This window comes from Anastrepha ludens, chromosome 5 (assembly GCF_028408465.1).
Source record: "Anastrepha ludens isolate Willacy chromosome 5, idAnaLude1.1, whole genome shotgun sequence".
Taxonomy (NCBI): Eukaryota; Metazoa; Arthropoda; class Insecta; order Diptera; family Tephritidae; genus Anastrepha; species Anastrepha ludens.
The window spans coordinates 90,561,255-90,574,208 of record NC_071501.1 but is presented as its reverse complement, the minus strand read 5'-3'; the positions used below and the strand labels follow the sequence as shown (position 1 = coordinate 90,574,208).

General features: G+C 33.5%; 1 protein-coding gene across 2 annotated transcripts in view; it reads right to left on the bottom strand.

The window, feature by feature from the left end:
- The window catches only part of LOC128865086 (dual 3',5'-cyclic-AMP and -GMP phosphodiesterase 11), a 76,337-nt gene extending 65,085 nt beyond the window's left edge, over window positions 1–11,252 (bottom strand). For both annotated transcript variants that reach the window (XM_054105036.1, XM_054105037.1), the window contains exon 1: window positions 10,632–11,252. In XM_054105036.1, the coding sequence (XP_053961011.1) occupies window positions 10,632–10,815 (184 nt within the window). In that variant the 5' untranslated portion in view covers window positions 10,816–11,252. The remainder of the gene's footprint in view (window positions 1–10,631) is intronic.
- Between the last annotated feature and the right edge of the window lie 1,702 nt (window positions 11,253–12,954).

The following is a 12,954-nucleotide window of genomic DNA, read 5'->3' as shown; positions in this document are numbered from 1 at the left end:
TTTTGGAAAGTACAGAAAAAATTACTAAAAGAAATATTTATTTTCTCTTATTTCTTTGAATTTTTTATGAAAAAAAATTTTGGAAATTTTAAACAAATTTTTAAAATGTTCTGCTACGCAAATTTTTCGAATTTTTTTAATTTTTGTTGCATATTTTTTTGGAAAGTACAGAAAAAAATACTAAAAAACATATTTATTTTCTCTTATTTTTACTACTCATTTTATGGACACGTCTATGAAAAACTTAAATTAAATTATTTGAAAACTCCAAACAAAATGTGACAATTTAAGATACTTTTTTTGCTTTAGATTTTGAAATTTTTTTACTGAACCAATTTCTTGAATTTCTTTTGGCAAATTTTTGAAATTGTTGTTGTATATTTTATTGAAAGTACAAAAAAAATGCTATAAAAAATATTTATTTTCTCCTATTTTTACCTCAGCTTCTATGGATATTTCTATGAATAAACACTGAAGTTCAGTTATTTGAACTCCAAGAAAAATTTCACAATTAAAATTTTTTTTTTAATTATAAAATTTTTTTTACTTTTAAGCTTTTTGTTGCATATTATACGAGTATTGGAAAGTACGGAAAAAATTTGGCCGCCTTCTAACGGCAGCTATTTCTTCATGAGGAGCTTTTTCATGACAGAAATACATTTGCCATTGTCTGCCAAGAGGCGACCGCTATTAGAAAAAATTTTTATTTCATTTGGTGCAACCCATTTGGCTATGGCGACCATCACCATTAAACTACATGAAATAATAAACTTAAAGGTCTAATTTAACCATTTTATACTCCGGACGCCCAGTTTCACAAAAAGATGTTAGTCTTCCACTTCCCTACTTTTTCGCCGGCACTGTAGAGCTGCTACAAATGAGTAAGCGATTTTGTTAGAATGCAAAAACTGCTGACATCTAGAGACAATACAACCAAATGGGAACACAGAAATGCATGTGCGTATGAGAGCACCAAAAGTGTATATATATTAATATTAAAAGGAACATACATACATACACACATACATACATGGAAAAAGTAAGTGGACATAGTAGTGGATTAGTATGTGTGCCTGTAAGCATCCACATATGTACTTACACATTCGCGCTAAACCTTTTACGTACACAGGCTTGGTAAAAACTCATGCAGCCATTGGAGAATCCCCCATAGACCTGCATTTGCTCAACGCTTTTCCCCGCTTGGGTAAAAGCATGAAAGTATGTAACAAAGTCGACAAAAAACACACTCATCTGCGTACCACAAAAAATCCTTGGAATTTATTTATCCCCGCCCTCCTTTATAGCGTCCGTCCAGTCAACTCAGCAAATTGCAATTTGAGTGCATAAAGGATTAAATTAAATTTGTACGAGTGGTACTGGAGCAGCAGGCAGTGCAATTCGTTTGGGTGCGGCACAATTTGGGATTGGCAGTAGCAACAGCAACAGGAGCAAACAAAAACAAGAAAAAACAAAAAAAAAAAAAGAAGAAAAAAAACAAAGCATGTCATACATTGCAAGGCAGCCAAAAAGCTCGTTAAAGTCATTTGCGTCATACCGACAAACTTAAATTATTTTTATACGTACACAAACACAAGCAAAAACGTGTTTGGTATGTGAATTTACGAAATTAAATGAATGCCTGTAAACTCATACGGGGAAGTTTTATTTTTCCCTATCATATTCAAATTAATACATGAATGCCGTCTGCAATCTGTGCATGGGGATAATATATCTCTAGGCATGTGCCTATGTTTGTTGGTCCCATAACTTTTAGTTTTTCATTTGGGTTCAACTGCACTTTAAACTCGAATATGAAAATTGCATGCATCGATGTGTAAAAAAAATTTATTGCTGGTTGGAAATTCCTTTGGCACTGATTTGTTTTCATTTAAGTATGCAGGTTAACTTTGGCACCACAGCTGCCAACATTCGTACACATTTGTATGACCTCTAATGCATTTGCAAACTTGGCAAATTGGGGGCTTGGGAAAATATTACGAGAATATGAGTACGGATGTATGTGAAAGCGTAAGTAAATGAGGAAATCAATTATAATATATTTTTATAGCTTTAATTTAATGCAAGTTCAATTTTTCCTTTCATTATAAACTTCTTATTGAGGAAGGCAAGTAGGTAGGCGAAGTCGTTGAAGTACCACTCTGGTACTCCCCAAGTAGCACTAAAGTGCCGTGTTAATACCATTAGGAGACCTACAACGGGCAGATATCTACAGCCAACCAGAGCTGTTGATGAAATGGAAAACATCGATGGGACTTAAGTTGGCGCACTGTTTCAGGCCGTCGAAGAAAGGAGCACCCTTAAGGAGTGACCTTAATCGTCTAGCTGCCAAGCCCGGACATTCACAGAGAAAATGCTCAACATTATTCTTCTCTGAAAGGTCCCCACAGCTTCTGCAATGGATATTACATGGTAATACTAGCTTTTTTGGGTCGGATGGGTCTGGTGGTAAACGGAGACATAACGAAGTATCTCCTATCATCAAACAAACAGTCAGCGAACTCGCGTATCGTCACCCACGTCACTGTTAACAGTTATGATTTCGAGGCTGTAAGAGACTTCGTTCATCTAAAAACCCGCATTAAAAGCATTAACAATCTCAGCCTTGAAACCCAACGAAAAATCTCTTTTGCCAACAAGTGCTACTTTGCACTAAGAAGCAAAGTTCTCTCTCGACGAGCAAAACTCGCACTTTATAAAGCTCTCATAATTCCCGTCCGAACATGTGGCGCAGAAGCTTGAATGGTGACAACAACCGATGAGGCATCACTTGAAGTATTTGAGAAAAAGATTCTGCGAAAGATTTTTGGACTTTTGCACTTTCGCGACGGCGAGTGTTTCCGGCGATAGAGTAAAAGCTTAACGATGACAAAGGCATAGCGGAGCGAATAAAGATCCAGCGGTTACGTTGTCTGGATCATGTCATCCGAACGGAAACAAAAGCTCCGGCTCTGAAAGATTTCGATGCGGTACCAGTTGGGTACTGGAAGGCATCCTCTGCGTTGATCTTTTCAAAGAGTGATCTTTCAGGTGGAGAAGAACTTGACTTCGCTTAGTGTTTCCAACTGGAGCCGGTTAGCACGAGAAAGAAATGAAGTTGGCCAAAATCGCGTAAGCGGTTATCGCGTCAATCGAGCATAGGAAGCCTATCGTCCAATAACCGGTAAACACAGCTACGAGTTAAGGAATTTGATGCTCCACGCCAGTGGTACTTTCAGAGTCCTACATTCGTTTTACTGGCGCCAAAGGATTTTCGAAATGGCACATGAAGAAATGGAGCTCCATCTGTTCTGCGCGTTTTTGCAAAATAAGTTGTAAGATTCATCTTAACAATTGAGACCAATTAAGTGGACCCCATCCTGACAAGCTCATCAGCAGTTTCATTTCCGTCCAAGTTCCCAAGTAGTTGAACCCAGATCAGAGAAATGTTACTTGAACACACGTAAGAGATTTAATTTCCTCCTTACAGAAGCTAACCCGTTCGGATCTGCACCATGTCGTGGTCAGTGCCTTGATCGCAGCTTGATATGGGAAAATATTAATATCCCCCACGCTCCCACACTCTCTTAGCATTCTGCATGACTCAAAATCGCAATAGGTACTTCTGCCTGAAGAACACCAGCAGTATTCGGCAGTTTTAAGGGCACACATAAATTGACTAATTTAGAAAAAATCTATGATTTGATTCTCGAGCCCTCAGTGATGACAGAGATACCAGCATCGGTACAGATTTTCTCCTCGATCCAATCTTGGCTATTTGGAAAGATTACCCGGGCACGACCCTCAAATATATCCATAAATCGATAGAAAATTAAATTTCAGGAAGCTTGAGCTTGCAAGTTGGTCGCTATAATCAAAATATCAATGGTTTTCGAGAAAAGCGACACAACTCAAAATTAACTTAAATTCGGAGCTTTGCCGTTAAAAGCAAAAATCAACTACAAAGTTTATATATTTTTATCTGGAAAAGCGTCATAAGCGAATCTTGAAGCAATTCTGAGAGATGGCGTTAGTGTCGTTTTGTCAGGTGATCGAATTGGCGCGTCATTTATCTAGAAAACTGACCCATCTCAGTATTTTGTATTTTTGAATTATGTCACTTTTCTCGAAAACCATCGATATGTTGAATTCACATCCAAAGTCGAAAAAATCTGGTCAGAAAAGTCTGACTGGGAAAGAAAGGCCCATTGATTTTTAACAATTTTTTTCTGCGGCATTCTTGCGAATTTCGAAAAGTCTATAATTTTTGCAAAAGACGCCGTACGTCAATCATATTTGGCACTTATAGATTGGGCAACTGCAGTATATAACGAGATGGTGCATGTAAAGGTCAAAATAAATGTTCCATTACTCAGACTCATTTTTTTAGTACAAAGTTATTCGAACACAAAAGAGGATGATTCATTTTGCGCCACCTTCTAGAAAAGTCATTTACTTGCCAATAAGTGCTAGGGCTATGGTTACTTAACGCATTGTATTATTTAATTATATTAACTTTTTGAGTTTGATTTCTTCTCTTTAAAGACGGCACACTAACGTAACTCTACCCCAATCGCGATTTTAGTTGTACTTTCAAAGCAAAAGTTAAGAAGGCGGCCACAACCATATGAGCAATACATAAAATGCTCAAATTATATACTTATATTATATTTATATAAATATACCACAGCACATAATATATCTCAAGGAATAGGAAAAGGTTCATTTATTTATAGCTACCACAACTTTAAATTATCATAAAATATACAAAAAATCTCTTAAATATTTCAGACTACCAGCACATTTTTGATGTGAAATAACATAAAATAGTTAAAGTTACGACAATGGAATTTCTTTTCAAATAATATTTCATCCTCATACGCTTTTTGGCAAAATCTCTTGCACAAAAATAACGAATGAATCTTTGGAGTTCCACAAATTTCCGTGACGCCAAATTTCCTGCCAACGCGCGTTACTGCGCTTTTTACTGTCTGTGGGTTTTGTAGTCTGTGCATTTCCCTCCTTTGTACTTAGCCGCATGTTCATGCAATTTATGCGCTAAAATATGCGCCAGTTTTTTCATTATCTGGCAACCAAGGTATACATGCCTGTGGCAACATGCTGGCTTTTATAAGGTTTTACTTTACTGTTTGGTGTTGCTTTTATAAAATTATTCTTTTTAAGTTTTACAATATTTGTTTTTTTTTTGTTTTTGCTTTTATTCGGCATTTTTTTCTTTACATTTACATTCATCCATTTACTACGCACACTGAAAATCTCAAACATTTTTAAGTGCTTGGCTTTATTTCCGTTTCAAATATTTCTCATCTCTTTGCATTTAATATATCTTAACAAACGAATGTTATTTCTTATATGAAAAGTATCATAAAGAATTAAGGCATACAAAGCGGAAATTAGGCCAGTGAAAGGCGATAGAAAAAGTCTCTAAAGTGCACTTAGCGCTGCCGACAATGGACGTTCGTTGCAATGAATAAAAACTACGATGAAGGCGCCAATAGGCTCGCAGTTTACTGCAGTCAAATTAATATGCGGAAAAACAATACAATTTCGACCATTTCTTGGAGAGAGTTTTTTTAAGTGTTTTCGCTTTCGTTTTTTTTTTTTTTTTTGTTATCAGATACATCAGAATAAATCAATAAGCATTTTCATTCAAAATATTTACAAGAAAAAAATTCGCTTTCAAAAGCTTTTACATACGACAATAAATTTTAAGTTGGTTTTTTTTTTAATTTTTACATTTTAGATAAAAAATTATTTATTTTGTTAAGTGAAATATTAGATTTTCCTTAATTGCAATTCTGATATTTAAACAAAAACGATTAAAATTTTTTTGATACTACATCGATGAATTTAAGTTTGCTGTGGTGGCTAAAAAATACAAAAACAGAAAGAAACTAAACAGGGAGTCCAATCAAATTACGAATAATTTTATAAGTAGAAACTTTAGTTTTAAATTGTAAGCTCAAAGGATAATAAAAGAAACTGCAGAATAATTCAATGAGATTTTTATTAAAAAATAGAGAAAACTATAATACATTTTTAAAATTTTGATGTTTTACATGGAATTCTTCATTTAATTTTGTTATGTGAAATTTTGTTTTTTAACTTGATACTTTTTTTTTGCTTTTTAAATAAGACTACTATATTTTGGCAAATATTTTTTTTACATCTGATGATAAGACAATCAGTTTGTTCCAGCAAATAAATACGAAGAAAAAACAAATGAAATAAAAAAATGTTCAATAACTTTTTAAAGTTTCGCCTTAAAGTTATTTAATATTAAAGTTAAAAGAAAAAATTAAAAAACAAATGTTACAGAACAATGCCATAAGAATTTTATTTTCAAAACTTGCTACATTATACGTTTTTAAAATTTTGATATAATATTTTGCAAAAAATATTTTAATAAATTTTTCCAAAGGAGCTGCACCACGGCACTCCTAAAAGTGTCTGATGACATAAGGCTCAACATTGACAAAAAGCATGTGACTTTTCTAACTCTACTTGACCATTCAAAGGCATTTGACTCCGTAGACCATAAACTCTTAATTTTGAAGCTTAAAAACTTATTTAGCTTTTCAACGTCGGCTTTGACTCTTATAGAAACGTATCTTAGTGACCGATTACAAGCCGTATGTGGTGATAATACCATGTCAAACTTTCTCCCTGCAACCAGAGGTGTACCTCAAGGCTCTATCCTTGGCCCTCTTTTATTTGTCTTGTACATTAACGATTTGTTCGGTGTGATTAAATATAGTGATGTCCATGTATATGCTGATGACGTTCAATTATATGTTAGTTGTATTGATATTTAGCTGTATTGATATTTGCATAAGTAATATGAATTCTGACTTGAGCCTCACAAGCAAGTGGGCTTCTGAAAACGGGTTAATTCTTAATCCTGATAAGTCCCAATGTATCGTTATTTACAAAAAATATATCAAGCTCGATGGCTATACACAAGTCAAACTAAATGGCGCTGTGATTTAATATGTGGACAATGTTAAAGATTTAGGGTTTACATTTAATAGAACTTTGGCATGGAGCAACCACATCTTTACTGTCATAGGCAAAGTTTACGGTATGCTCCGAAATTTATGGACAACTCAATATTTTACACAAGTAAACACTCGACTGCTACTAGCTAAAACGTATTTGTTACCAACTTTACTGTATGGTTGTGAGTTATATACTCCTTGTGATAGTGTGTGTCGTAGTAAGCTTAATGTTTTGTATAACAACATTGCAAGGTACGTGTACTGTAAAAAACGTTATGACCGTATTTCTGTATTTGCGAAAAAAATTGCTTCCGTATCCTTTTACGACTTTCTTAGGTTTAAATGTTTAGTTTTACTCCACAAGATCATAAACACTCAGAAACCCAGATACCACAAAGACCGACTTATGCCTTCAAAGTCCTGCCGTTCGTTAAACTTAGTCCCGTTGAAATACAGTTGTTTGGTGACTGAACGTCAATACTTTGTGTTCTCTGTCCGTCTTTGGAATACCTTACCTTACAAAATTAAGGTACTTGACCACCTTATAAGTTTCAAAAAATTAAATTTTTTTTTTTTACATTTTTTCAATCCTTATACTTTTAAAAATCATCACCTGAAACTGTTTTTTTAAATTCGAATTCTAACAAAGTGAAATCAGTGAAAATGTGCAGGCGCATCCTGCACTCATTACTTGCTGACTCAGCTGAAAGAAAATAGCAAGTTTTAACTTTAAACGCGTTTTTCCAGAAATTACTTTTTTTCGAATGGCGGACACTTTATCTCCGAAACTGCTTAGCCGATTTTAATGATTTTGGTCTTGTTTTATTTGTTAAGATGTTTTGTATGCCAATTTACCACATTTTGCAAAAAAAAAGTTAATAAAGTATTGCTTTTTAAGCATAACATTGTGAAATACAGGGGTGTTTTCTTAACTTTTTTTCAAACATCCGCCATTTTTTTATTATTTTTTTTTTTTGTCAGTTTGTGGTAAATTCTCACGCAAGGAACCTTCCTTTTGAAAATTTTGTTTCTCTCTTTTGTTTTAGAATTACCATTTCTAAGATTAAGTGTCCGCCGCAAGACATGATTTTCTTCAGGCCTCGACTTTGGCGCCTCCTGGATATATTTAAAAAAAAGAAATTTTAATAAATCAATTTTTTTTTGTATTATATAAGCTCTAAATAAAAATTTAAAAAAAAATTTATTTTAATATATTATACAGAACATGAAAAAAAAATTATTGAATATGTTGTACTTTTTAGCTTTCCAAGGTGGTCAAGTACCTTAAACGTATAAAAGAAAGCTCGTGTTTCAAAAATAAATTGCTTAAATGGATCCACATTATTTAAATCTCTTCCTATTAATCCCTACTCCTACTAGTACTACAATATTTTTACCTTACTTTCCTTTTAATACTTTCTCCAACTTATACTTCTTTACTACTATCTGTAATTTTAATTTTAATTTTGATTTTACTGTTAATCCTTTAATGTAAACTATTCTTAAGGTCAATCATTGTAAAAATAACCTATGGTTGTATGTTTTTACTTTAATAATATTGTAAATAAATAAAATAAATAAATATTTGTTTTGAGATATTTCTTGATAGCATCCCTGGAATTTAAATTTGCTACAATAATTTATTATAAAACAATTCTATACGTATTTGTAAAGGGTTTTCCAATAAGAGGAATAAGAGAGAAAAATGCTATTTTTTAATGTTTATTTCATTATAAAGAGGAAGGTATGCCGTTAATAGTGGAAAATAACATCAGACAAATAACCACCACGACCACGCTTTTAGGACAATATCCTTTTCAGGAAATTTTCCATAACCGAATTGCAAAGTAGCTGCCCTATGTCCTCGATAGCTTCACGAATTCCATCTTTGAGGTTTTGAATCGACCCTAGGCTGTTGGCGTAGGCTTTCTCTTTTACGTGGCCCCAACGAAAAAAGTCGCAAGGTGTTAAATCACAAGATCTCGGTCGTCAATTGTGATCACTTCTTCGAGATATAACACCGTCCGGAAACTTTTCCCGTAAAACATCAGTAGTTTCGTTGCTTGTGTGCGACTTAGGGCCGTCTTGTTGAAAATAAACGTTGTGCTGATCAATACCATCCAATTATGCCCATAAAAAATCGTTAATCATCTCTCGATAGCGCAATCCATTCCAAAATAACATCTGTTATTGGAAAACCCTTTATATAAATAATAAAAAAAGACATACGTTCTAAAAACCTTTCAAACTAAAACGAATTTAATTAATAGAGTTATAAAAGTGAAAAATTTCTGTTTTAGGTGAGAGAAAAAAATTTAATGATGATTTTATGATTCAGTTTGCTGCATCAAATGAATACATTGGAAATCAATGAAATGCATGAGAAAAAAATTGGTACTTTAAATTTGAGAGAAACTTTAGAAACTTTAGAAAAAAACTTTTATATTCAATTCAATAAGAATGTTGGATAAATTAACAAAAAATGAGTACTTGAAAGTCGAAATTTGTAGAGACTGGAAAGAACGTTTTTGCGGAACAATTCGATACTAATCTTTGTTTGTTTTAAAGAAAGAAAATTAAATAAAAATATTTTTAAAAACTTTGATTTTTTTGCAATAAATTATTCAATTAGTTAATAATCAAGTGAAATATATATATATATTTTTTTGTGCTTGGGAGATTATTAAATTTTAGAACGAAATACCAAAATTGAAACTGCCAGATGGGACACAATTAAAAACAAAAACTCTTTCTAAGAAGTTGAACTCACAAACTATTTATAATTTAAAATAAAAACTAAAGAACGACTGAAATTCGGCTTCAGCTTTAATTATCTTCAGCCGAAAAATTGCATCTCAGCTTCCGCCGCAAAAGAGCCGAATTTCGACCCAGCGTTTTTCTAAATTTGTTTATTCAAAAATTTGATCAACTTTAAACTTTCGTAACACTTTTTGAAAACTAGTCGTATCAAACACTATAAATTTTTTATAATTTTTTTTTTTAATTGCTTCGAGCGTGTCAAGTGAGCAGTTGTTTAGTGCTGCAAGTCAGCTCTATGCTCACAGACGGTAAAAGTGACGATAAGCTAATGTTTGTACATTACAATAACAAAATATTCAACTGCAAGTATGATTGAGCATTAAATAGTTACTAATTAACTATTCTAATAAACATATATGAGTATTATGTTTTGGGCTAAGAGTAATGTGATAGAGACTTGATGTAGCTTTTTACTTTTTTTATTAATAAAAATAAGGGATTTTTAAACAAGATTGGTTTTAATTATACGTAGGCTCTTTCAAATGCTCGGTTTCAGTTCAACTTCGGCTGAAATTGATACAAGTTCGGTACAGTTCGACCTTAAAAAATTCACGTTCAGCCGTTCTCTACTAAAAACGTTGCAAGTTACTCATACGCCCCGTCATCATCGGCACTCTGCCAGCAGAATCGCAAGTCAGCGAATTTCTTAGTATATTCATTCAACTCAAAACTTTTATAGACAAATAATAACTTTATTTTCTCATTATTAACTAATTAAAGTGTCCCCCATACACACCCACTCCCCACCTCAAGTCATTTAAACTGACCCTTTACCCTGTAATTGTATAACCTCACCTGATTCGGGCAAACTTTGCGTCGTTGTCGCTGCCGTTGTCGAGCTTGCCGCCGTTGTTGTTGTTGCCTCTGGGGTTTCTGCCGCTGTTGTCGCAGCAGTTGTTGTTGTTGTTGTATTCTTAGTAGTCTTATTCTTTTTATATCGACATCCACGAAATCGGCACATACTTGCAGCCTGGCCCATGGGGCCCGCCAGCAATGCGAATGTTAGTCCCTCCGTCTTAAAGAATTTAATTTTGATTTATTTTCTGGCACTGCGTCGTTGACCAACTGGGTCGACTTTAGCCGCAGCAAATCTGTCAGTTCTGTGATAGCCAATTTGCTACGTTTCAATTGCAGTAAAGTAAAATTGTTGCACCACAAATGCTCGTCGCCCTCGGTGTTGCGTTGTTGTTGTTTGCTTACTTCTTTTTGTTGCTTGGGTGCTTTTTCTACTGCTGCATTCGCTGTTTGTTTTATTGTTTGTTGTTGTTGTTGCGGTTGCTGTTGCCTTGGAAATTTAATTAACAGCTGCCGTGGCTGGTGTTGCTGCACCGCTTTTGTTTTGACTTTTGCTTTGGATTTTAATATTAAAAACTGTAATTGACTTGTTATTGTATGCACTTTCATAATAGCTTTCGTTGGATTATGCTTCCTTACGCAACTACACGTTTTAATTAATTCAATGAAGGTATTGTTGAGTCTTATTTTTGTTTATTTTTATTGATTTTTTTTTTGTGTTTTTGTTCTTTGTTCACTCTTCTTTTCAAACAAATTGAGCTGAATTTTAACTAAGCCTTAATGTTCAATTCAAAATTCACTCTCATTCATAAAATTAATTCAAATTTTTACTACATCATCGTCTTTTGTTTAAATACTTTCTGAAAGGAAGTTTTGAATAAAAAATTTGCTTCATAAGAATTAAAGTGGAAATGTAAAGGGCTCTATAAAATTAATTTTCAATGTCTTTTTTTTAGTGTGATAAGGTCTTTTGAATGAAAATTTTCAATTCAGGCCAATTTCGTATTTTCTTTTCATTCCCTCTATTAGTTCACTCTTTTCCGCGCACTTGCAATGAATGGAAATATTAAATTAGAATTACGGAGCAAGTTTTGTTGCCGCAGCTCATTTTGGTCGTGACTCACTCCCACAAGCGTTTTCACTTTCTTTCTTTTTCCACATTTTTAGTTTTTCATTTTTCATTTTCCATTCAAGTTGTCAGACTTCGCAAAACTTGCTTCACTGTTTTTACTTTCTTTCACACTCGCGGCAGCCGTCCCTATACTCCTTTGGGTCCCTACTCGCAGTCATGCCTTCATACCAGCAGTGGTGACCATTCGCAACGGAAGGCCAATGTAAATATTTTACAACTTATATTCAGTTATATTTATATGTGTGTACGAGTATGCATGTATGAGTGTGCTCTAATTTTCACACTTCCCAACACGTGCAGCATTTGCTCACTACTTTCTGCATGCTAGATTTCTGTGTTTAAGCACGAAACGTGTTTTATTACACAAACTTACAAAAAAAAATAACAAAAACAAACAAAAAATGCATTCATATTAGAATGAATCTCTTCAACACGTGTTCCTGAAGGCAAGTGCGTAAGATGTCGTAAGAGCTGAGTATGAAATATAGTAATAAGTGTTTGTGTGCTGCACCCTGAGCTTCAGCAAAATGATGAGCACGAAATACCATGCTTATATGTATGTACATATGTATGTCCTCTACAATATTCATGTTTTTAGTTGCATGATACATATATAAACTAGCAACTGCACTCGCACTGCAAATTTATTTCGGTGAAGACGGTTTTTATTAAAAAAAATACAGAAATATGCTAAATGCTAACAAATATTTTTTCTTAATGAAACTAACTTAAGCACAAGAATACAGGCATTCTAGGTTATGAACTGTTATGAGATGGTAGAAAATATACTAGTTCGGAAGTGAGTAGTGTGGAACTAGTTGCACAAGGACCAAATAGAGGTGCTTACAAAATAAATACTCCTTTTTCATAAAATTACCAATATTAGTTCGAATGTGACTAGAGTGATACTAGTTGCTTAAGGACTAATTAGAGGAGCATAAAAAATAAATTTTCTTGTATTTTAAAATTACCAATACTTGTTCGAAAGTGACTAGTATAGCACTAGTTGCACAAGGACCAATTAGAGGTGCATAAAGATAAATATTCTTTTTTTATAAAATTGATTCAAGAAAAAGAACGGAAGATCAGACTACGTATGCCCACGAGTCAAATTTGATAAAGAGCCCAGCGTCATTATAGAGCAAAATGGATGGCACAAAGGTCTAAAATACAATTGCAATTCATAAAATT